The sequence below is a fragment of the Trachinotus anak genome, unplaced genomic scaffold (genome assembly GCF_046630095.1).
Source record: "Trachinotus anak isolate AG129_WGS33_773 ecotype Australia unplaced genomic scaffold, CSIRO_AGI_Tana_v1 ptg000016l, whole genome shotgun sequence".
Classification (NCBI taxonomy): domain Eukaryota; kingdom Metazoa; phylum Chordata; class Actinopteri; order Carangiformes; family Carangidae; genus Trachinotus; species Trachinotus anak.
In genome coordinates this window covers 8811526-8833754 of record NW_027273867.1, presented here as the reverse complement: position 1 = coordinate 8833754, position 22229 = coordinate 8811526, and the positions used below count along the sequence as shown (strand labels likewise).

General features: G+C 40.3%; 3 protein-coding genes across 4 annotated transcripts; all 3 read left to right on the top strand.

Annotated features, from left to right (window-relative positions):
- Positions 1 to 409: 409 nt before the first annotated feature.
- Positions 410 to 10827, top strand: gjb9b (gap junction protein beta 9b). Of its 2 annotated transcripts, XM_071499393.1 has the most exons (4): positions 410 to 536; positions 5405 to 5632; positions 8555 to 9043; positions 9554 to 10827. In XM_071499393.1, the coding sequence occupies exons 3-4, from the start codon at positions 8654 to 8656 to the stop codon at positions 9977 to 9979; spliced, it is 816 nt and encodes a 271-aa protein (XP_071355494.1). In that variant the 5' UTR covers positions 410 to 536; positions 5405 to 5632; positions 8555 to 8653; the 3' UTR covers positions 9980 to 10827. The 2 variants fall into 2 exon arrangements, with proteins under 2 accessions (XP_071355494.1, XP_071355495.1); XM_071499394.1 differs by lacking the exon at positions 410 to 536 and having other exon boundaries at positions 5276 to 5632.
- Positions 10828 to 11082: 255 nt separating this feature from the next.
- Positions 11083 to 16584, top strand: pef1 (penta-EF-hand domain containing 1). Its single transcript, XM_071499396.1, has 5 exons — positions 11083 to 11239; positions 12465 to 12711; positions 14249 to 14404; positions 15039 to 15182; positions 15366 to 16584. The coding sequence occupies exons 1-5, from the start codon at positions 11219 to 11221 to the stop codon at positions 15593 to 15595; spliced, it is 798 nt and encodes a 265-aa protein (XP_071355497.1). The 5' UTR covers positions 11083 to 11218; the 3' UTR covers positions 15596 to 16584.
- A 2248-nt stretch (positions 16585 to 18832) lies between these two features.
- On the top strand, positions 18833 to 21445 carry smim12 (small integral membrane protein 12). Its single transcript, XM_071499397.1, has 2 exons — positions 18833 to 18986; positions 20330 to 21445. The coding sequence occupies exon 2, from the start codon at positions 20358 to 20360 to the stop codon at positions 20631 to 20633; it is 276 nt and encodes a 91-aa protein (XP_071355498.1). The 5' UTR covers positions 18833 to 18986; positions 20330 to 20357; the 3' UTR covers positions 20634 to 21445.
- The last annotated feature ends 784 nt before the right edge of the window (positions 21446 to 22229 follow it).

Here is a 22229-nt window from a genome sequence, read left to right as displayed (position 1 = left end):
TGAAGTAACCTTTAAGAGCCACATTATATGTATTACACACAGTCTATTTATTACTGCCCATGAAGAACTATTCTAGACAAATGAACATGAAATTTTATGTATTTGCTATGAGAGTTTATTTAAAGAATATTTTAACAAGGGTAAAGCATACAGCTGTAATTCATTTTCAATTCAATTATTAATCAAAACAATACTAAAATAAGCTGAGGCTGGTTGGCTTACAAATAATTTTTAGAGAGAGATAAATTGAGAGATCGCCTGGGCACGGCTATCACTTTTTGTCTGCGACTGGATCCGAGCTGATCTCAGAGTCCACAGTTCCTCTTTAGAAGTCTCAGTTCCTTCTTGACCACAGAAGCCAATGAGCTTCAGAGTTCCGAAACTTATCCACAGCTGGTCGGCAAATTCATTTTTTCTCGCTTCTCCCCTGATATTCTGTTCTCAGCTGTAGATTCTCTGTGGTCTCCTGTTGATAATCCTCTGGCTTGTACACTCCGTCTCCCGTATAGATGTCTGAGGCGGGAACTTTGTCGATGGTGAGTAATGGCGAACGAAGAATCTTGTATGTTGTCACTTTTATTTATCCTCCTCCATCTCTGTTTACACACCAACGTGCCACCTGTGTGTGTGTTCTTAAACACAGATTTGAAGTTTGCATATGTGCTAAAACTCTTTCAACAGCTCATGACCATATAAGATCATCCTGCAGTAACACAATCCTGTATCAACCACGTTTTACCATACATAGTAATAAACAGCATCACATCTTGCAATTAACAGTCAGTGATTTCTTTCTAATCCAACTGCCTTACTGTTACAAATCATTTCGCCATTAGTCTAATACATTTCTTTTTATTACATAATCTAAAAGTGCATTTAAAGCTTTTACTTATTTTACGCATCTTACTTATTTATTACTCTCTCTTCTTCATACTGTCATGTTCAAATGACTCACACTTCCCCTTTTCTAGCCTGCTGTCCTTCGAGAGGACTTGCTATTACAAGCATGTCTCAACATGTTGCAAGCTTATTTCATGTGATTTAAATCGTTCTTTTATATTGCTTTTGTATTGCTTCCATCCCATATTCTGCAGAATATTAATTAAAATAGAACTCTGTGTCTTACTGGTCAGTTCTGATGTTAGTCCCTTTAAGTAGATGCCAGGAGCTCTGAGATCACAGCCATTCTTGACCCACTGTTATTACGCTGATATTTGAAGTAAAGCCTAGTTCTGACCTTACAAGTGAAAAGCTATGTAGCATCAGTATATATCACTGTCAAATTAACAGTGACAGTTTGTGTTCCCAAATGAACAACTCTCGACAGCTTCTATTGATTATTATTTACATTTTACCTCATACAATAACACCTATTTTCCATAAACCCTTTTTGGCAATTTGTTGAGGCATTTGAGGCATTCCTTCTTGGGAAGAATATATATATATATTTTTTTTTTTTTTAAGTAGAAGGCTCTCATTTTCTTTGATTCCCCATGCAGATAATAAACTTGTCACTTGGTTTTATTTCACGCGTTTCTAATGGGGCTTTGCCACTCACTTAGTAGCTTCAGCATTATGAGGATATGTGTACACACACTCAGCAAATCAATCTGAGCCTATTTAATCCTTCGGGGCTCTGCCCTATAAAAAGACAGAGGAAACGAGACTCCACCAGGCATCTAGGATTGCCAGCGGACCTTGTGCAGACTGTCCAGGGTGTCAAGGTGTAATCCACCAATTGAAGACATTCGGTTAAATGGTGCTTTCCAGAAGCAACGTGGGGGAAAAGGTGTTGATCTGGCAACTTGCTCATTGGGTTCAGTTCTCTACTCGTTACAACATCTGCACTTTTCATGAGAAGTTTGGAGAAAGTTTGGTTTTTGGCCACTTTCACCTTAATATTTTCTGAACCAAACATCCAGTGATATATTCCTCTACCCCACAGTCTGAGTTGCTTTTTATTCTTCAGGCCCTGAGCACCCTTGTGTACCTACATTATTAGGCAGGGCATCCTTCAATTGTCGCCATTAAGTCTGCCCTGCTGACTCACAAGATCTATGTACTTTTCAGTCTATTTCAGATACCCTCTAATAAAAGGCATCTGAATCACACCTCCTTTCAGGCAAAAATCTCAACTTTGCCTCCAAAACTTTGAGAATTCATTTAGAAAAACTGATCTTGTCTGTATTCAACAATGACTCAAAGGATTGCTTGAGCCACTCAGTAAATTTTAAATATTGACAGTGTGTGGGGGCTGATTTTGTTACTTAGAGTTCTTTTAAGTCAAGAATGATTCAGCCTGATGTCTTCTACCTCCCACCACATAAAGAGAGGAGCAAAGGAGCATGTCTGTCTTATATTGTGCACTGCGTTAAATGGAATGCGTTGCTAAGTGAAGGGGGATACAACAGGGAGAGTGTTTTTTGGTGAGTCTGAGCTCAGGTAAACCCACCGGCTTTGCAATTGCACATTGCATGCCTATGTGTTGGACCCTTCTGTTTATTGATCATGTTTATACACTGCGATGCAGGACTTGTTGTGCAAAAGTCATTGGGAACATTACTTTTTATGTTGAGTAATTTAATGGTTTTCAGTTTTTTTTTCCAAACCCAGTGCAAACAAAGAAGCCCAGGTATCCAATCCACCTGATGGAGTTGTATTTTTGTGCAGTGTGTGAAGAGTCCAAATGCACTCTCTACGCCTACTGGAAGAACGTGTATCATTGTTAATAAAATAAGAGAGATAATATAAGAGGCATCTGAGGAGAAAACATCATGCAAGATCAACTTGATGTCCAATGATATTTTTATTTACTATAGAAGTTGTTGATTTCTATGTGGCAAATGGCCAAACTCTAGTTGTTTGAGCTAATGTGGCTCCATTTCATCTGCACCAGACAAACCAACCAACATAATTTCCTGGTAAAAAAAAAAAAAACCCAGCACTATGATGTAAAAACATATGCAAAAACACCACACATTGCAAAAACAGTAGTGAAAGCAGACTGACTGGATTCATGGGAGATAGAAAAATAAAAACCACAGGGTCAAAAAACGAATAAACAAACAAAAAAAAAACTAGGTTAAGAAAATGACACAGTTGTGTCCAGCTATGATTAAACAAACATGTTCACATGTAATGTTCATTCCAAGCTTCTTAATACCTAACGGATGAGGCATTACTACCATCTCATTTAGACCAAAGCCATATCAGTTAAATAAGCTCACTCTGATTGGCTGGGCATGTGTGTGCTCAGTGCGCTGAAGTGGGTGCCCAAGTGAAGAGAGTCATAATGAAGACCCACGAGTCATCATAGAGCTTTAGCTGTGATATGCAACAATCATTTCTTCAGTCTCACCAAGAGGCTGCTGGTGCTTTAAACACTGAATCTGTTGGTCAGTACAATTAAATAATCTGGAATAGCTTGTTTCTAGACAACAAAACCACTGCTGACAGCCGACTCTGGCTTTTCATGGATGCTGCCTCTTTCTTTCTTTCTCTCTCACAAATGATGTGGCTGCTTTTTTTTTAATAGGAGAGATGGGATCCTCTGTTTTTCTGTCTACTTAACATTTCTCCCCCCTCTCTCTCTCTCTCTCTCTCTCTCTCTCGCTCTCACCCCCCCTCTTCTTAACAGAAAAAAACAGTAATAAAATGGTGGAGCATCAGCATTCTCTAGAGGCCAATGGAGGGCATAACATATTCATTGTAGAAAGACATTCATCTTTCTCTCTGTCAGATCTTCCCCCTGTCTGCTTCCTCTCAGTGCAAGATAGTATAATATTTATTGCAGAAATCAGCTTTGTGCAGATTGAACTATTTTGAGCAAAGTGCAGTCTTCTTGAAAGGACTGACTGGTATTGTGAATAAACAGGAACCAAAAAGGAAAACCTGCTTTGTGGCTTGTAGGCAAGTAAGGTTACATTGACACACCCTGAATGAACTTAATAATTACCCTGAGATCTGATGTTCTTTCCCTTCTTGTCTCTCTGGTTCACATAGCAACAACATTGTAGAAACCTAACAATTTTAACATTGTTTGGTGTGTGTTTTCATCTGCCCAGTTGAAGTACCTTAATGCCTTAATGTATGTGTTCCTTGTACATGTTCTTTGTTTGCCTAAGAATATCCATCCTCTGTGCCAATGCAATTTGCACTGAGGATGGATAGCAATTTGCACATGGGAGAAGTTCTGGCAGAAAGGCTTTCTAACATGTGGTTAAAATTGTAAAAGGCTGTATTTCAACCCAAACCACGAGCCTAAACCTAACCGAGTTTTGGTGCCTAACCCTGACCAAACTGTGACTAAAAACTTAGATAATACCAACTTTTGATACACATGGAAAAGTGCTTTGTCGCTCTTTGTACTACCTCGGCTGACTCCCTAAAGCCTTTCTGCTGTTGCGTTCAATAAGTGCCGGTCAGCATCAGACGTTTAGAGCAACACCTGCCGTGTGGCGGTTATTAAACACCAACAATTCGCTCTATCCTATATGCAAATTTTCAAGGCTGCAAAAACCACAGTTTTTGCAGCCACAGACCCGATAGCCGAATGGTCAGGAGGCATATGACATCATATCATATATGTCATTCCCCCGCTCTAAAGGCATAAAAATGCCCAAAAGAATTACTCAAAGAAAAGGTAGCCATTGGGTGTAAATAGCTGAGCAGCTGCTATAAGACTATCTTTATCCAGGTTCAAATAAACAAACAAAAAGAATCAAACAAACAAATAATAAAAAACAAAGCTATTTGTAGAAAACCCTCCCTCCTGTGGAATGTGTTTGCTATTAGATTATTTCCCACAGGGATTGGCTGTGATGGGAATGTTAATTTTGATTACGTTGTGATTGTGTAAGTGCTGAGAAGGGAAAGGTGATACAGGACTGTCAGTTTTTGGAATTTGAATACAATGCCATAGGGGAACTTGGGGTGTGTTTTTGTTTGATATTCGTTTACTGACATCAGTAAACACACACTGTCAACACTGAAATTTCCCCTGTGTTTTTTTTTCACTTTTGATTCAAACATATTTAGATACTTATTACACTTTTATTTTGAGTATGCTATGACTCGACACCTGAAATTCCTAGGTTTCCTTTTGTGAGCACGCAGTCATCTCAGTGCCCTTCAGTAGTAGGGCAGTAAATACAAGTTGATGTAGCAGACACTAAGTGGGATCTAAAGGTTATATGCCTGAAGCCAGCAGTGCTCACACTGACTCACAGACTAGACTTTACCAGTGGGCATCAGTTCATATTATAAACAACACTGTATATGTCATCTGTTGGGTTATCCATCTGCCTGTTGTTTCCCTGTTCCAAATACCTCTGGTTTAACTGTCGCTATCACGTCATTTTCCATTCCCACTTTGCTCGGTTTCTTTTCTCTGATGCTATCTCAGTGTCGCTCCTCTGTCCTGCCCTGAGGCAGGTTTGCTGATGCAAAACAAGTCCAGGTTGGAATCGCAGGTGTATGAAGCCCCACCCACCCTCCATTCCTCAACTCTTTCAGTACGTCCACACCTCAGAGTCAGTTGTCACAGGTGAGACCTGCAGTCACAGGGCCTGCTGGGACACAGTCACTTGCCAGGCAGGAAACATCTCATTTACACTGCTTCCCTGTGTCACAGGTAAGGCATTTTATCTGCGTGTATGATGTATATCAGAGTTGTTAGATCAATAAAAAAAGATGTAAAGTAAATGAACTTCTGAATTTCAGTTTAATTTCAGATGAATATTACAAGAAACCAAGAGGACAAAAGATAGTGTAAGAGAAAATGGGACAGTAAAAGGGCAAGAAAATTGTTCATTCTGTTCCTTTTCTATCGCGCAGCCAGGCAAGATCTTGTATGTCAAGGCAAGAGCTCAGCCCTGGCGCATACAAAAGAATGAGATTTGTAAAGATGGATAACTTGAAGCAATGTGAATAAAACCACACATGGATTGCTTGTGCTTTACACCTCTGGCTGATGTGTGTTACCTTGAAAAATGGAAGAAAGGTTGACTGTACAAAGGCAAGATGTCAGAAAATGACAGAAAGAGAGAGAAAAGCAGAGCTAGGAGGAAGGACAGAGAGAGAGAGAGAAAAAAAAGAGAACTTCAACCCCACCTTGTTAGCGAGGAGCACTGACTCATACAGACAATGTAGTCTTGGTGGATGGAAAAGTATTTGCAACTAGCTCAGCCTGTAGAGCGAGTCACAGTCAAGGATCTATCACTGTGTCAGATGAGGTGGTTACACATACAAGGCGCTAGAATAAAGCTGTAAACACAGTGGTGATCTGCACTGAGGATCAAGAGAATTTATACAAGTATAAAGGGATATTTTCTCAGAGTTATGTCGGCATGTATGGACATCCCTGCCAAACAACCTCACCTGTTTGCAAGATGCACAGGATGTTTATGTTTGTTGACTTCTCCCACTCTCTGTAAGACTCTTAATAAAGCCAGGAGCGTGCACTAGAGCAGCATTTGCATCGTGCCGAGTAGATATATTGGAATCAAATGCATTACATAACCAGCAGTTTCTCACTTGAGAAGGCATGATATGTCTCGTCTGTCACAACAAAGAGAAAGACAAACACGCCGCAGACGAGATAGATAAGGCCGGCTGCTGTTGGCAGGGAAGGCAACACTGCAATCTAGAGCAAATACGAAAAAAACAAATCGTGGTCCAGCCTCATCATCTCACTGAGACAAGATATGTTCTTGTCTGTGAGGGCTTCTCTTTCTTTCTGGGGTGAATGTCACCTCAGAGTTCGTGTGTTTATTTTGTACGAAATTGAGAGGAAAAAAAATCACTCCATCCTCTATATGTTTGTATAAAAGCAGATAATCATATTGTGCATACATTTGTGTGCTTTTTGGATTTATCCTTGGTACCATTTTAAAAAAAAAGGTGTCATCCTGAGGATTCAAATGAAGAATTACAGCCTCTCCTCAAGGTAAACCTGAGGAACATCAAAGTCGCAAAGGCACAGGCTGAGACGCATTTTAAGATTAATATCACCGGCTGTGGTATCCACTCAGAAGGAGAGATAAAGTGTAGGTAAATCAGCTGTGACTGAAAGTGTCAGTGGCTTTCAGTAGCCTGTGTTGTGATTCTTAAGGCATTGATTGAGTCAAGTCTTTTCATGCTGTGTAATTTAATAGTCAGGAATGCTGGATGAGAGAGAAAATAGCAACTGATTTGACAGCTCAATATGTCTACAGTGGTGCCCAAATGCTGAAGGAAAGTGTTTCCAAATTCAAATACTTGGATTAGACGAGGCAGAATTGAAATGGAACAGTGGACAGCGAGGCTGTTATCCAACTTGTTCCCTGTCAGGCTGTGAGCATTCATCAGAATGAGATGTAAATGTAGAGGAGAGGCATTTTTCTTCCCTGTTGTTGAAAAGAAGTCCTTCAGATCTTAACCCTTTTGTAGCATAGCACACCCTCCTTATGACTACACTACTAAAAGAAAGAGGATGTTTGCATACTTCAATCAACAGTCACACCTGTGGCTCCAAACCTCCCATCCCGAACTACATCTGTGGGAGTTTATTAGATGTTAGAATGCAGTAATTCTCTAATGCACATGATGCACACACTTACACACAAGCACCACTTCATTAAAACAGCTACAGGGAGAGAAAAAAATGAGAAGAACATCCATCACAGCTCCAACTTTAAAGTCTGTACACGATCAGACCATAAACAAATAGCTGTCTTGAGAGTATCAGTTCATCCTTTGAGCGAAGGGAGGCTCTGATGATGACTCATTCATCGAGGTACAACCAGTCAGTATTGAAATGGTAGCAACGCGTGAACAGAAAGCAGGTATGACTGGGTTTTACAGAGCGGTGTCCGGTTGCTTCCTCAGAGGTGATCGCCATTTTCAAATTGCTTTTTGTTTCTGGTTCTTTATTCAGCTTCTTTGTGTGAAGGAATAATGAAATATAATAGACACAATGGCTTTATGCAATATTACTATTACAGTCTCACTTATATGAGTATAGAAAATAAAACAGACGTCCACGGAAATGTGGAAAATAATAGTATTGTGTATAACATGCACAGTGTTTCCTGGGGCTCTGGTGGAGCTTTCTCAAGACTACAAAATTACCCTGATGATGTCACAGTGATGTCATCGGGGTAACTTTGACTTGGTTTTGGAGAATACTGATTTATAACAGAAAACTTGCTTTATGAACTCGTAGTGTGAAGTTTGATAGATGTGCGCATTTTCCAGACAGAGAGGATCTAACAAAAGGCATAAACTAGTTGCATCATGGGAAATGTAGGACTTTTTTTCATCTTTACCAAATTTTAGGGACGTAAAATCAGGATATATCAGCTGCTACTTTGATTTTGAACCTTATCTTTAAACCTGTCAATAGGTGTTGGGGCAGAATCACTGTAGTACCACTTCTAAAGTGTGGTGCAGTTCTTGCTTTATGAAATAAAATGAAATATAGCCCTACAAAAATGAAATTGTGCAGCATTATTTATCTAATGTGCTTGGAACTGTCTTTTTTCTAATCTACTTTGTCACTCTTTCATTGCTCAAGGTCGGCTCATCCCACTAGTCACACCTGGGGTACTCCTGAGGAACACATCCATCTCCCTCAGCCTCCTCCATCCCCTCCTGCACCTCTTCAGCAGCAGTCATGAACTGGTCTGCATTGGAGGCACTCCTCAGTGGGGTCAACAAATACTCCACCGTGTTCGGCCGCGTCTGGCTGTCCATGGTCTTTGTCTTCAGAGTGATGGTGTTCGTCGTGGCAGCCCAGCGGGTGTGGGGTGATGACAGCAAAGACTTTGTCTGCAACACGGCCCAGCCAGGCTGCAGCAATGTGTGCTACGACCACATCTTCCCCATCTCCCACATCCGCCTGTGGGCCCTGCAGCTCATCTTCGTCACCTGTCCGTCGCTGATGGTGGTTGGGCATGTCAAGTATCGGGAGAAGAAGGACCTGCAGTACACCACCTCGCACAAGGGTGCCCATCTCTATGTCAACCCTGGGAAGAAACGCGGGGGGCTGTGGTGGACGTACCTGGTAAGAATGAAGGAATGAAAGTTTATTTCTGTCTCTGCTGAAGATGCCACACGCAGAAAGAACAGATCCAGCCATGACCAAACTGAAGTTAATCATTCTTAGAAACATCAAAAATAATTGCCATGGATGAGTGGCTATGTACAGAAAGTGGAGAAGACACTTGTGTAATTATATTTTATTTGTTTTGTCCTCATCACAAGAATAAACAGCTTTGACAGTTTCTTTGGCAGCTTTTGGCCCGGTCATTAACAGGTTTTATCACCCCCCCAAACTGGGCTTTAGTTGTATGAGTTACAATCTCGCAATGGTTGATTCTCTTCTCTCTTTTTTATTATAAATCCATCATTAGGTCAAAAAAAGCTTCCTTCCTCCAAACTCAAACAAGTAGTGACTGAGAAATCACTTGGATATTGTTTGATTGATGGACAGGCAGATGAACTTTTCTGTCATTAATTTTAAACTTGCTGAAAAATGTGTCTCCCACTTTAACCTTCATTTATCTTCTCACAGATAAGTCTGATTTTCAAGGCAGGCTTCGATGCCGGCTTCCTCTACATCCTGCATCATGTCTATGAGGGTTATGACTTGCCCCGTCTGTCCAAGTGCTCCCTGCCGCCGTGCCCCAACACAGTGGATTGCTACATATCTCGTCCCACCGAAAAGAGAATCTTCACCCTCTTCATGGTGGTCTCTTCTGCCATCTGCATCTTCATGTGTATCTGTGAGATGGTTTACCTCATCTGCAAACGCATCCAGAAACTTATTAAGAGGAAGGTTGAGGCAGACAGGAGGGTGTTCGCTGAGACTCACGAGATGGCACCTCTGGCAGCGCCCAGGTCAGGGTTCAGGGCCAAATCACCAATGAGAGTGGATCCTACAGCATCTATCCAGAACCTCACTAACATCAAGGCTGAGGATGCATCTGAGAAAAAATAATGTATGGCTACAGTATGGCAGCAGCTATGTTGAAAAACTCAGTGAAGTACCCAAGGTGCCGGAGTACATGGTGAACTGTTGCTCAACGCTAAAGAGATATTCATCAGTTCAGGGATTTCTGAGACAGTGGTTTGTAAATATTATCATGTTAAATGACTTTCTGCAGGAACGCACACTGGATGCATGCAAATTAACTCCTCCAAAAGGAAGATTACAGAAGCTAAAAGGTTATGTGTATGAATGAGTGTGTGAATGTATACATGTCTGTGTTTTTGTGTATTATAATAATCCAGTAGCACCAGGTATGAGGTTCTTTGTAAATAAATGTATAAAACACCCCAAGTGATGTAATTACAGAGGGAACCATGTCCCTGAACATACACACTGCCCCATAATGAATAAAACTGGATAAAGCACACAGAGCACTAAAGGTGTGACACAGTGCTCCGCAGAAATCAGTTGAGGGGTTTTTGTTGTCAGATATGGAATACGATGGTTTTTCTTGATGAATGTATGCACTTATTCATACCACTGGAAAAATGACACCAAACATGCTTTTTATACCCACAAATTATTATTTTATTTGTTTTAAAAAAGAATGAAGAAAGATTCTAGATAATATATTTTGTTTTACAATTCGTATTTACTGTTGTGATCTATAAAGTTATTTCACTTTTGAAATATTTCACTGTTTATTTTGTTCTTTTTGAAAAATGGACATGAAACAATATATAGCTATATCAGTGAAGTGTCTGACTTCACTGATTTACCTGTACTTTATTTTCCATACTGTGACGATACAGAAAGAAAAAAAAAAGATATAGAAAATAAATTAAAATAAAACCATGGCTTAGCATTTGGATCGGTCCCATACAACACTAGTGTATTGTGCATTGGTTTATTTTAGATTACTATAGTATTTACAGCCTACATCTAAATGAAGTTCATTAAAATACATAATAACAAAAAATAAAATATAAAATAATAATATAATGAAGTCAAAACTCAAGCAAACTATTACCTGATTGAACAGCGAGTGAGTAACTCAGTAAGTATTGGGATATGTACACGAAAGCCTGTTCTGTCGTCATCACTTTTCCACTCCATCGTCCAATCAGGAGCAGGAGACGCGGGTGCGGTTTTGACAGACCCGGAAATGCACCAATAGTTAGCCTGAGCTGAACGGCGCTGCATCCGCCTCCAAGGCTGCATTATTGAAGGAAGCGGAGTCAGTAAAACATGAGTTTCCACTACGGCCAGGTATCGAAATACTGCCCTTTGTGTTTTGTGTATTTTAATTATAATAACGTATTAACATTGTTGAAAAAGGGTATCATCGGTTTTATTGCCTTTATAGAACATAAGGGTTTATGCCATAGAAATACGAGTAACGTTAGCTATCCATTTGTTCACTTTGGCTAGCAGGGTGTCGGTAAAGTGTTGCAATCTGTTGTATTTCACTTTGCAGTAGCCTGTTTTATATATAAAATTTAAATAGTTTTGTAATTACTGTTCAACAGTATGTTAATGCTACATTATTCCTGTTTTGGGGTTGATAACTGTCTTGATTTCATGTGGAAGCCAATGTAATTGTTGTGTCTTTAGCTGAAACAGCGTAGATATGTACTTTAAGCGTTGGAAGGCGTATTCAGACACTTAGCTGGGTAAAAGTAGCACTAACTTAGTGTAAACATATTCCACCACAACTTAAAGTTTGCTGCTGTTGAAGTGATAGTGCAAAAGCTTTGTCAGCAAAGTGCATTTAAAGTGAAGAAAGTACCCAGATCGGCCCCCTACAGTGTGTTCTGTTGATAAACTGTACATATTATACCATTGGATAATTATTACGGATGCATTCAACTTTAAGAAGTATTGGAATTTTGCAGCTGACTAATCATTGCAACTAATATTGATAATAATGATAGTTTTTCAATTAGCTGATTTGTCAATTTAAAAAATTGTGGAGAAAATGCCAATTACAACTTCCTAGAGACCACCGGGAGACCTCAGATGTCTTGTTTTGTCCGACCAGCAATCCAAAATCCAAATATATTCACTTTACATATGACAAAGATAGATGGTAAAAATAAAAAATGAAAAACACAAGATCCTCATTTTAGAGGCTGGATTAAGAGAATGTTTGACTTGTTTCACTATCTTTGCCTGAAAAATAACTGAATTGTTAATCGATCATCAAAATTGTCATGATTATTTGTAATGAACACTGAGTGGAGTAAGACATTGGAGACAAGTAAAATGCAAGTTCCTTAAAACAGTACTTAAGTACAGCTTGAGTAAGTAGACTTAATTATTTTTAACCACTGGGTACTTTTTTCTTTTTACAAATATCTACAGGACTCTATATATCTGATGTATTCTGTGGTCATGTAAGACTTCTACCTGTTAATGCTCATACGCTAAACCTGTTTATTACTTGTGCCTATCGTGTAGTCTCAGTGAACTTTGCCTTTGTCTCTCACCATAGGGCTATCCAGGAGGGGGCAACCCACCAGCAGGATCTCCATATGGAGGAGGCCATGGTGCCTATAGGCCTCCCCCAACAGCTCCATACGGAGGTCCCACAGGTCAACCACAAGGTCCTTATGGTGGTTATGGAGCCCCAGGTCATGGAGGGCAATATGGGCCTGGACCAGGGGGTGCCCCCAGTGGGCATTACGGGGGTTATGGGGGACAGCCTCACGGAGGACATTATGGACACCATGCTCCTGCAGGTAACTATAGGATGAGACTGGAGCTGTGTAAGCATCTGCGGTTCCCTTCGCCTTTGGGAGTTGGACAGGCATATTCTAAACGTGAGGAGACTGCAGATAGGCTCCCATTCGCCTTCTTCATCGTTTCTCTCTCATTTTCATCCTCCCTCACTCTCTGGTGGGATGATGGATAGAAAATGACTTACGTTCCCAGACAGTCATGTAGAGACAGGGTTCAGTTTGTGCCCCTCAGCAGGATTACACGGCTGGAGTGATGACTCCAGTAATACTGAGTGAGGGCTAAACAGAGTAAGAGACAGATGGGTAAAGAGTGTGTGTGTGTGTGTGTGTGTGTGTGTGTGTGTGTGTGTGCGTGTGCGTGTGCGTGTGCGTGTGTGTGTGATTACACTGTTTTCTGTAGCAGCTAAGCTGAAGTCAGAACCTAATATCCTACCCTGCCATCGCTCCCCACAGGGACTGAATCCATCAGGGTCTCGCCTGAAGTGTCACCTGTCCCTCTCGCCCCATTCATTTCTCTGACAATCAGCCCTCCCTACACTCCGCCCCTTGTCTAACACCACATTTTCCAACACCCCTTTCTTTTTCTCCAGGTGTTCCAGATAGCGGCCTCTAGCCTGAACACCATTTCCTTCCCACTGAGGTGACTTTTCCTCAGTCATTGACCCTGCCTCTATCTTTTTTATTTCCATAGTCGTTGCCTGATGAAAACACTGAGCGTGTATAACTAAGGTTGGGGAGGTATTCTTTAACAGAATTCATTATTCCTGAAATTAGCTACTATCCTTTACTTGAAAGGCAGTAAATTATTAGACATCATTGTGATGTATGTTATTTGATTTTATTTATTTTTTTGCTATTCTTTTAAAATGGTTTTAAAATGTACTGGTTTTGTTTTCATCCATGGAAATTTCCAGGAAGTTAAAAGCAGGCACCTTACGTCCTTTTGTTAACTCAGACACATTTAAAATGCATTTAGTTGTAGGGATTGTGTTTGGCATGACAATTATATATATATGTTCTGTGTTACACTATATACCGTACTGTTTTCAAAATCAGTACCTTCTCAGTCGAACACAGGTGTATTATTTTTTATGATCAAGTTTCTGCTTGACGGAGTCAGCACAGCCTCATCTGTCAGACGGTAGAAGTGTGTTTCTTCCCCAGTAAATAAACAATTATTTTCCATCGAAACGAGGCAGATGCATCATTTCTATGAATCTTCACTTCACTCTTTCTTTTCTTTTCTTCTTTCTTTTGCTATTTCTTGTTCTCATATATTCTTCTTACTCCTCCAAGCCAGAAAGCTACAGTGAAATAATAATAACTGGTCGAAAATATAAGGATGGAAAACAGTAAAGAGAATAAATCAAACTGGTTTGCTTAGACAGTTTGAAGAAGAAGAAGAAGGTGGAGGAGGAGAGGTAAACAGTGATGGAAACAAGAGCATGCAAAGAAAACAATCTTCAAGTGATGGGTATCTCCAAAGTCAGTCCTCTTTTCACCGTCCTATTATTATTCTTATGTTCCCTCTCTGTAGGTAATATTCCTCCTGGTGTAAACCCAGAGGCGTATCAGTGGTTCCACACCGTTGACACGGACCGCAGCGGCTTCATCAACCACAGGGAGCTGAAGCAGGCACTTGTCAACTCCAACTGGTCGGCTTTTAATGACGAGACCTGCCTCATGATGATCAGTAAGTCGTACAGCTGCAGCCAGATGAAGTGCTCAGCAGAGTGTGAGGTAGCTCTGTGTTGATGGATTGCTTGTAAATGTTTTGACAGTGTTTCTTGAGGCAGAATGACACAGTGTCTAATTGCCTAAAATACTTTCAGAGACCTAAATGGCCACGGCGAAGGGGAGGGGAAGGTTAGTGAGGAATAATAAATGGATAAAGAAGTGTTGAGAAAAAGAAAATAGGCCGGTTTAGTATGTGAGTCGCCTCCTGAATCTCCCACGCTTCTAAATAGAAATTTCTTCTGTGTCTAAAAGGAGAAATCCAAGCAGCCAAGAGTCAGCCAAAAAAATGACAGAGTCATGTTTGTTTTGTTGCTTGTTAGTTGTGTGAATGTCCCCACATTCCAGTCGCATTTGCAATGCAGAGACTAATGTGTACCATTACCATAATGAGAAATGTGTGACTTCTGAGTGCTGCTTTTAGATGCAATAGGGGTAGATCCATGAGGATGGATGATGGGCTTGCTGGAAACATGTCGAAAATGCACTTCACGTTTCTGCTCTGTTTCAAAACAATGTGCAACAATAATGGAAGGAAACTGTCTGACTCATGTTTGTGTGAACATGCTGTGTTTTCTTTTATTTCCTGCTAGACATGTTTGACAAGACACGGTCAGGTAGAATTGATGTGTTTGGCTTCTCTGCACTGTGGGATTTCATGCAGCGTTGGAGAGCGTTGTTTCAGCACTACGACAGAGACCGCTCTGGGTCTATCAACGGCACAGAGCTACACCAAGGTATCCCTGTGTCTGTGTATGTTAAACGTTCTACAGTTAATTAGAATGTGTCTATATAATTATGTTACCAAAAAAAATCATCAGGACAAAGGGTGGTTTTAATCTCACAACAGTAAGACTAAAGAAAAACCCCAAACTTTCAACAGAGAAATAAAAAGTCACTCGACGCCCCTCTCTCCTCAGCCCTCGCCCAGATGGGCTACAACCTCAGTCCCCAGTTCTCTGAGACGTTGGTGCAGCGCTTCACCTTGCGAGGCGGGCGACCCGGCATCCAGCTGGACCGTTTCATCCAGGTGTGCACCCAGCTCCAGAGCATGACGCAGGCCTTCAGGGAGAGGGACACGACCATGACGGGCAACATCCGCCTCAACTACGAGGATTTCCTCTGTGGTGCCGTCACCAGGCTCATGTGAGCCTTGTGCCACTGACAGCCCGTCTGCACTGTGGATACACAGCATCATTCCATGTTCAGGTCATATTCTGCTCAGTTTTCAGTCGTCTCCCACATGTTGGTTTGTATGCAGCATAACAGCCGGTCCACATTTTTCCATGGCTTGTTGCTGTAAATAGATAAAGCTTATAAAGCTCTTGCAAAGTCAACTAAAGCCTTTACTGTATTAAAGTTATGCTGCAGGTTCTTCTGAGCAGTCATAACCTTACCATGGATGCCTTGGTCACAGTGACAATTAGCATGTCTCTAACTAACACCAGTATTTGGTTAAACTACCCTATTAACCATATTTCTGTCAGGACTGAATATTGGCGTAGCGGAGGTAGAAGATAGTGAGTGAAAAAATGAGAGAAATTCACTATTAATAACTTCTCTGCTCCTACAGTAGAGTACATGCATATGTATGTATGACAATGGCTATGATATATCTATGATTTTCTTCACATGCAGCATTGACATGGTCCTGTGCCCTTTTAAATTCATACACATATCAGGGGTATTTCCACTCAGTGGTTGCATATTGTGTTGAATATTGCCTTGTGTTGCAATGTGTTTAATTAGTAAATAAATCATGTTTTATCATACCTGAATTATACTAACCTCACATTCAGTGGAGTGTTGCTTTTAAAGCTCTGTAACTAAGTAATCCTGAGTGTTTAGAAAAAAATTTATTTATTATTTTTTGCTAAATTGCTCTCCTGTAAGCCAGTATCAACCATAGATTATGGAAAAAAAAGAAAATATGCATCTGTGACCAAAACATATATGACCCGACACAGTGAAAAAAACTGGGGTCTCCATGATGTTTACCACTTTCACCTCAGTGTTTCTGGGGCCAGCACTTTAGCTGATAATAAACTCCACTGAGTTATACATTATGCTCTGACATCACCAAACATGCCAAAATGGTTCTTAATGCCAGAAATAAATAAATGCTTTTGTATCACATGATGATGGTATAATTTCCTTAATTCACATCCATTCACACCAATGAAAAACACACTTCCCTATCGGAGCTTTAATATATGAAGCTGTACTGTATGTGCTTTGTAATCTGTATCTAAAGGTTCGATATTGTGTAAATGCAGCTGTGCCATGGTAACACCAGTAGGCTACTACCATATTGTCAATATGAAAATAACTTCTGAATTTTTATTTTATTTCACTTTTTTTTGTGCACATGGCAACTTATGACCTTTGACCTTAAGAAAGACCCAAAGTCTGGTACTCATTTCTCCCTTTGTAGGAGAGATTGGCTGCACAAAAGAGCAAAAGAGCCTGCCTTCCCCTTCCACATCTGGCGCTTCTTTTCCTCACCATCTGTTACTCTGCTTGATCACAGTCTGTGTCAAGAGTCCTCCTGCTTCTCCTCGTCTCTCTCCGAATCACAGGCAATCCATCAAATCCTCTGGTGCATCCTTTTTGGTCATATCTCACATCCATCTCCTCCTTACTCCTCTCCCTCCATCTTAATCTGAAGCTAAACTTAGCTGTCCCAAGTCCTTAAGCATGCTTTGAGTCATATTCTCCCTGCCATCCGCTCCGCTCTGTACTCACGCCACCTGAACATGGATGTGGTAAAGTGTCTGGACCGCTTTCAAAAGATTGAGCTTGGGGACTTCCATGTGTGGCCATGAAGTGCACGGTGCTTGAAGGTTTCAGCCCACAGAGAGCTGTGCAGCAGCCTTCTTCTGGCTTATGTGATTCAGCAGTGATTTAACCTAAGTCCTGATTGTCATTTCCTGTGTAATGAGGAAATTTCCCACCACTGACCATGCCTGACATCTGTAATTAACTTGGGCAAACAGAGCAGGTCGGAGCTTCAGTTAGTGAGGGTGTGACACTCTGCTTTGTCAGTCCCAGTTTGTTATTTGGAGTGACAAACCGGTTGTATTTTTACATAAAAATCTTGGCTAGTGCAGCTCTAAATCTCATGTACTAATAAACAGGAGCTGATGAAATAATCCTGGCACTGCTAAGGTTGGTGGTAAAGCAGAACTGGCACTAGTAATGTTGTTTTCCCACAGGGAATGAGCACATTTCACTTTATCTGACAGGACTGATCAAATGCCAGTTCTGGCAACTACAAGATGGACAGCGCAGAGGGAGGAATCATTTTGAAGCATGAAACATAATCACCCACATAGAATCCTTTTAATCACAACCATTCCAGCAGTCATGTGAAGTAATGATAACATAAAAATTTGGAAATAGGACCTTTTTTCACTCCCTAGATCTGCACAAATGGCCGATAAGTCAGAAGTGGTCACTGCTCCATGACAGGCTGCATTCCAGCTGCTATAGATCAGCCTTGTACCCTGCATTGGTATAGTTTTAGGGAAAACTTTCAGCGTCAATCATACAGATCTTTGCAAAGAAAACTTACCAAGTCACTACCCAGAAACTACAATGACGGAATATTTTCCTCCCATTATTTGCAACTGCGGTATTTAGGGTTTCCTGCTGAGTAGCTGAGATGGACACTGCATCCCTCATAGGCAGTTAATGTAAACAAAAGCAAGGTCTTTGTGAAACTCTTTGTCTTTCAACAGTATACCACAACTCTGAAATTGTCTCTTTCCATATAGATGCCAAACTGTGCTTTTAAAAACAAAAAGAAACCCATCTTGGCAGTTGAGGGGTTGTCATCAAAAAGGGAATAGCTCGCGCCTTGTCAACATATGACACAATACTGGTGGCAGATCTGTCAGCCTCTCATGAGGATTCCTCGAGAGGAGGATTCTGTGCAAGAACGCCGTCGAGTGTTTGAACACAGAGATAGTATTTTTATGACTCCCATTGCAATTTGTGTTCTGTAATAACTCAGCTACCTTTGGCCTTGTAGTCACAAAGAACATGCTATTCAGGTTGTTTGATTGTAAAGCATTGAATGTTTCTACAGCTAAATAAGACAAGCATACACTGATTTACTTCATAAATACTGATATGCTGTTACATGAAGATCATATGTAACCTGATTAGTGGATTTTCTGATTTTCTGTTGCACATTTGAATTACCTTAAATTGAGCATATGTTTATTTATTGTTCATAAAGTAAGAATTACTAAGTATCATGCAATTTAGTGGTACCAACCACTATCATTAATAGCAATAATAGTCTTAGTTATTGTCGATTGTCATTTTGTCAGCAAAAATGTGGCATTCCTCATCTCGGAGTAGTGTGGCACTTGTGTCACTAGGCGGCAGTGAAACACTGAAGCAAACGCAGATGAAACCTTCTTGGCTGCAGCGGAGCGACGCTCACCAGCCAATGAGGACGAACCAGGAAGGACGCAGACCGTCAGGCGGAAGTGGCGTAGATCCACTGCTGCACCAACGTGCTAACAGTGAAGGTGAGCGAAGACTAATTAAATAAACTTGTGACATTATCAAAGTCTTAGAGAGATAAACACACGCACCCGCTTATTTCGAGTAAAAGTAAAGTGTCACTGCTCGGATCTAAACGTGACTTGTTAAGTTACCCGGTTATAGCAGTTTCGTTAAATGACTTTGTAACGCTGCATAACTCAGTACAGCCTAAAGCCTAAAGAATACGTAAGCTATAATCTCATATTAAGACCATGTGTCTTTGATTTCCTTTTAGCCCCTTTCTGCGTCATTCTGTTGTTAGCATAACAGTTGAATCGACGCCACGACGCCAAACTCCTTTAAGAAAGTCAGCCATTTAATTAGTCCCGCACATGTACCAAGTGATCCACACGAGTTTGAACATCAGTTAATAACCTAAATTAATCGTGGAGAACCGTCCTCCTATTCGGCATGCGTACGACACACAAGCAAACGTAAATTACCATAAAACTTAAACTTTTGTTAGTGGTAAACGCTATCATAACACTAAATGTTCATACATTAATATGAAGCAATGCGGACAGTAGAGAAGACGTTAGGATGGTTCAGGGTCTTTCAGCTGCTTACATTTGAGAAACTGTTTCTTTGTTACGTCATTTGTTTGTTTACGCTATGGCGACTTGTTGGTTGAAGCTGAGAGAAGGTGGGGAGGGCATAACAAGGACAGCTAGGCCTGCTCATTTCACCAAGAGTAAATATGGTGGAAAAAAAAAACAAAACCCAAAACATTTTAAATACTATTCTTTTTGTCACTCATGGGTTTACAAAGAATCAGTGAACAGTTGTATAATTTATCATGTACTGGGATAATTTCAGAAATATAAATATTGATTTACAAATGTTCATAGAGTTGGCTTTCAGACATCGGAGTTGCCACCACCAGTTAAAGAAAACACCTCTACACTTTTGTCATGAGGCCTATTATTACCTGAACTAGTTTAAATATGATGGTTTCAAAGGTAGAACACATTCTTTTCTCAGCTGGCTTTTTCCTATGGTTCAAAGTTGTACACAACAAACTGTGATTTTTTTATATGATACAAGTTACAAAGTGCTACTAAAAGCCTGTTATTTTGAATTCAGGTACACGTTCACAGTGATTTGATGATTTGATTTAACCGTCAGAATCAGGTTTGAACCACAAGGGGGAACCAGTAGAGAAGAAATGTTTATCACATTTTAATTGATCAAATCAGAACTAGTGAAAGAAAAATGTTTCTTTATGAGTGAATGACCCTTAACTGTTCCCTCCAATTATATTACTGCAGTTGTAATTTAATGTTAGCTAAAACCCACTTAGTCATTATTCTCTCTCTCCTCCATACAGCACCTGGGAGCCAGAGCGGTGAGCAGTCATGTGGCCTGTAGTTTGGACAGCGTTGCGGGCCTATGCTCCTTATGTCACCTTTCCTGTTGCCTTTGTGGTTGGAGCGGTGGGCTACCACCTAGAGTGGTTTATCAGAGGGACCCCCAAACCTCGAGAGGAAGAGAAGGGCATCCTGGAGTTGAGGGAGGAAAGGAAGCTGCAGGAACAAGTGGGTATGGACAGCACGCAAGTGCTTAGCCTGAAAGAGAAACTGGAGTTTACCCCCAAAGCGGCTCTGAACAGGAACCGACCCGAAAAGAGCTAACCATGTCTGGTGGTAGAGACTCGTGTTTGCCCTTTCTCAGCATGAGGCTAGTGCACTGGGAGCAAAGAGGGTGGACCAGAGGGCAAAAACACTTATTCTTCCAATTCCTTCTCAACCATACATCCTCACTTAATATCCAACACTTGCTAGAAGCAGGAGGGTCATTAAAACATACTCTGTCTTTTATGGAGTCAAATATAGCGTAAATGTGCTGTATGTGATTCTGTGACCTGCCACTTGTCGTTGCACATGCCTGTTGTGCATTACAATGAATAACTAAATCAAGTCACTGTAGTTAAAACATCTTGAATATGGAACATTTGGGTGTTCAGGCTTTGAACTGACTACAAGGTTTGATTTAGTTTGTGCTCTGTCTTGAAGAAAAGAGGAACATGGTCTGTTTATTTAAATCTAGTTTATGGCACTGTAACAGATTTCATTGTGACTTTGTTATGTTGCTATTTCTCACTTACAAGCCTGTCACACACAAGTGTTTCTCCTTTAATCTTTTCTTTATGTTAAGAAAGAATGTCTGATTGTGAACATGAAAGCGGAGGAAGAAAGACAGCTCTTTGTTGCAGGTCTTTTTAATCACATGTATCCTTTGATGGTATGTGACAAAATAAGCCAGCAGTGTGGGAGGTCTCTCAGGAAGTTTAAGCTGTTTAGTCCTGTTGTCTTGAACATCTACTCAATACTTTCATTTTAGAAAGTCTGTATTTTTTTTTTTTTTTTTGCACACTTTAAGTTTTAATTGTGTGTCTTACCCAAAAAATGTGCTGAATAAAATAAATTTGTGTTTGTATGCTGAAGGTTTGTGTCCAACCGACCATTGTCTTAATGTCAGGGATTGTCTGAGGGAAATTTCCTCTGTAGATTTATTCAGTCAGCAAACTTGCAGTTTCATTTTTTCTCACTTGTTTTTCAGAAGCATTGTTTCACATTCATGTCTGAACAAATATCAAATCCCCCTTTATTATGAAACAATACTGCTGGCTTGGACAGAAAGTAACATCTAAGTCTAAGGAAGGAAGTAATGACTCTGCTCATTCAGCTTCAAGAAGGAAATTATTTGAGAGAAAACACAGTAGACAGAGTGATGATAAATGAGGAAGTCAACAACCCATTCACTTTTTGGAATTTAACCTCTGGCACAAATTTGAAGAAAAGGCCAAATCATTCAGAGAGTTCAGCATTGTTATTTCGAGGGTTAAAACACTGTTCTTCATTTTACGGTAACTTAAATGAACTAGATTTGATTGTTTGACATAATCCTGTATTTTTCAGTTCTTCAAAGCTGGCTTCAAATTTACCTACAGCTGCGGTCTGAGCGGTAACTTCTTAAGATTATTAAAAAAAATAAGAGCTTATTCCCAGTCAGCTGATTGATGACGGAGAGGTTTTAGGGTGAACCCACATACATCAAAGTCTGTTTCAGATACGTATGACTCTTACCCAGAGGTATCTACATTTTAAATGAGAAGGTAAAGGCTGCTTATAAACTATTATAGTTTGTTGGTTACATTTTCACAATAAAGAGCTAACTACATAAAAACGATAAATAAACTAGGTAGCATAAAAAAAAAGAAAGTGTAT

What these genes read in the sequence shown, in the direction of transcription:
- pef1 (XM_071499396.1), top strand. Translation starts at nt 11,219, where the DNA reads ATGAGTTTCCACTACGGCCAG. An exon ending in GACCTGCCTCATGATGATCA is followed by an intron (nt 14,405 to 15,038) that starts GTAAGTCGTACA and finishes ATTTCCTGCTAG; the next exon opens with ACATGTTTGACAAGACACGG. An exon ending in CGGCACAGAGCTACACCAAG is followed by an intron (nt 15,183 to 15,365) that starts GTATCCCTGTGT and finishes CTCTCTCCTCAG; the next exon opens with CCCTCGCCCAGATGGGCTAC.
- gjb9b (XM_071499393.1), top strand. Translation starts at nt 8,654, where the DNA reads ATGAACTGGTCTGCATTGGAGGCACTCCTCAGTGGGGTCAACAAATAC. An exon ending in GGCTGTGGTGGACGTACCTG is followed by an intron (nt 9,044 to 9,553) that starts GTAAGAATGAAG and finishes ATCTTCTCACAG; the next exon opens with ATAAGTCTGATTTTCAAGGC.
- smim12 (XM_071499397.1), top strand. Translation starts at nt 20,358, where the DNA reads ATGTGGCCTGTAGTTTGGACAGCGTTGCGGGCCTATGCTCCTTATGTC.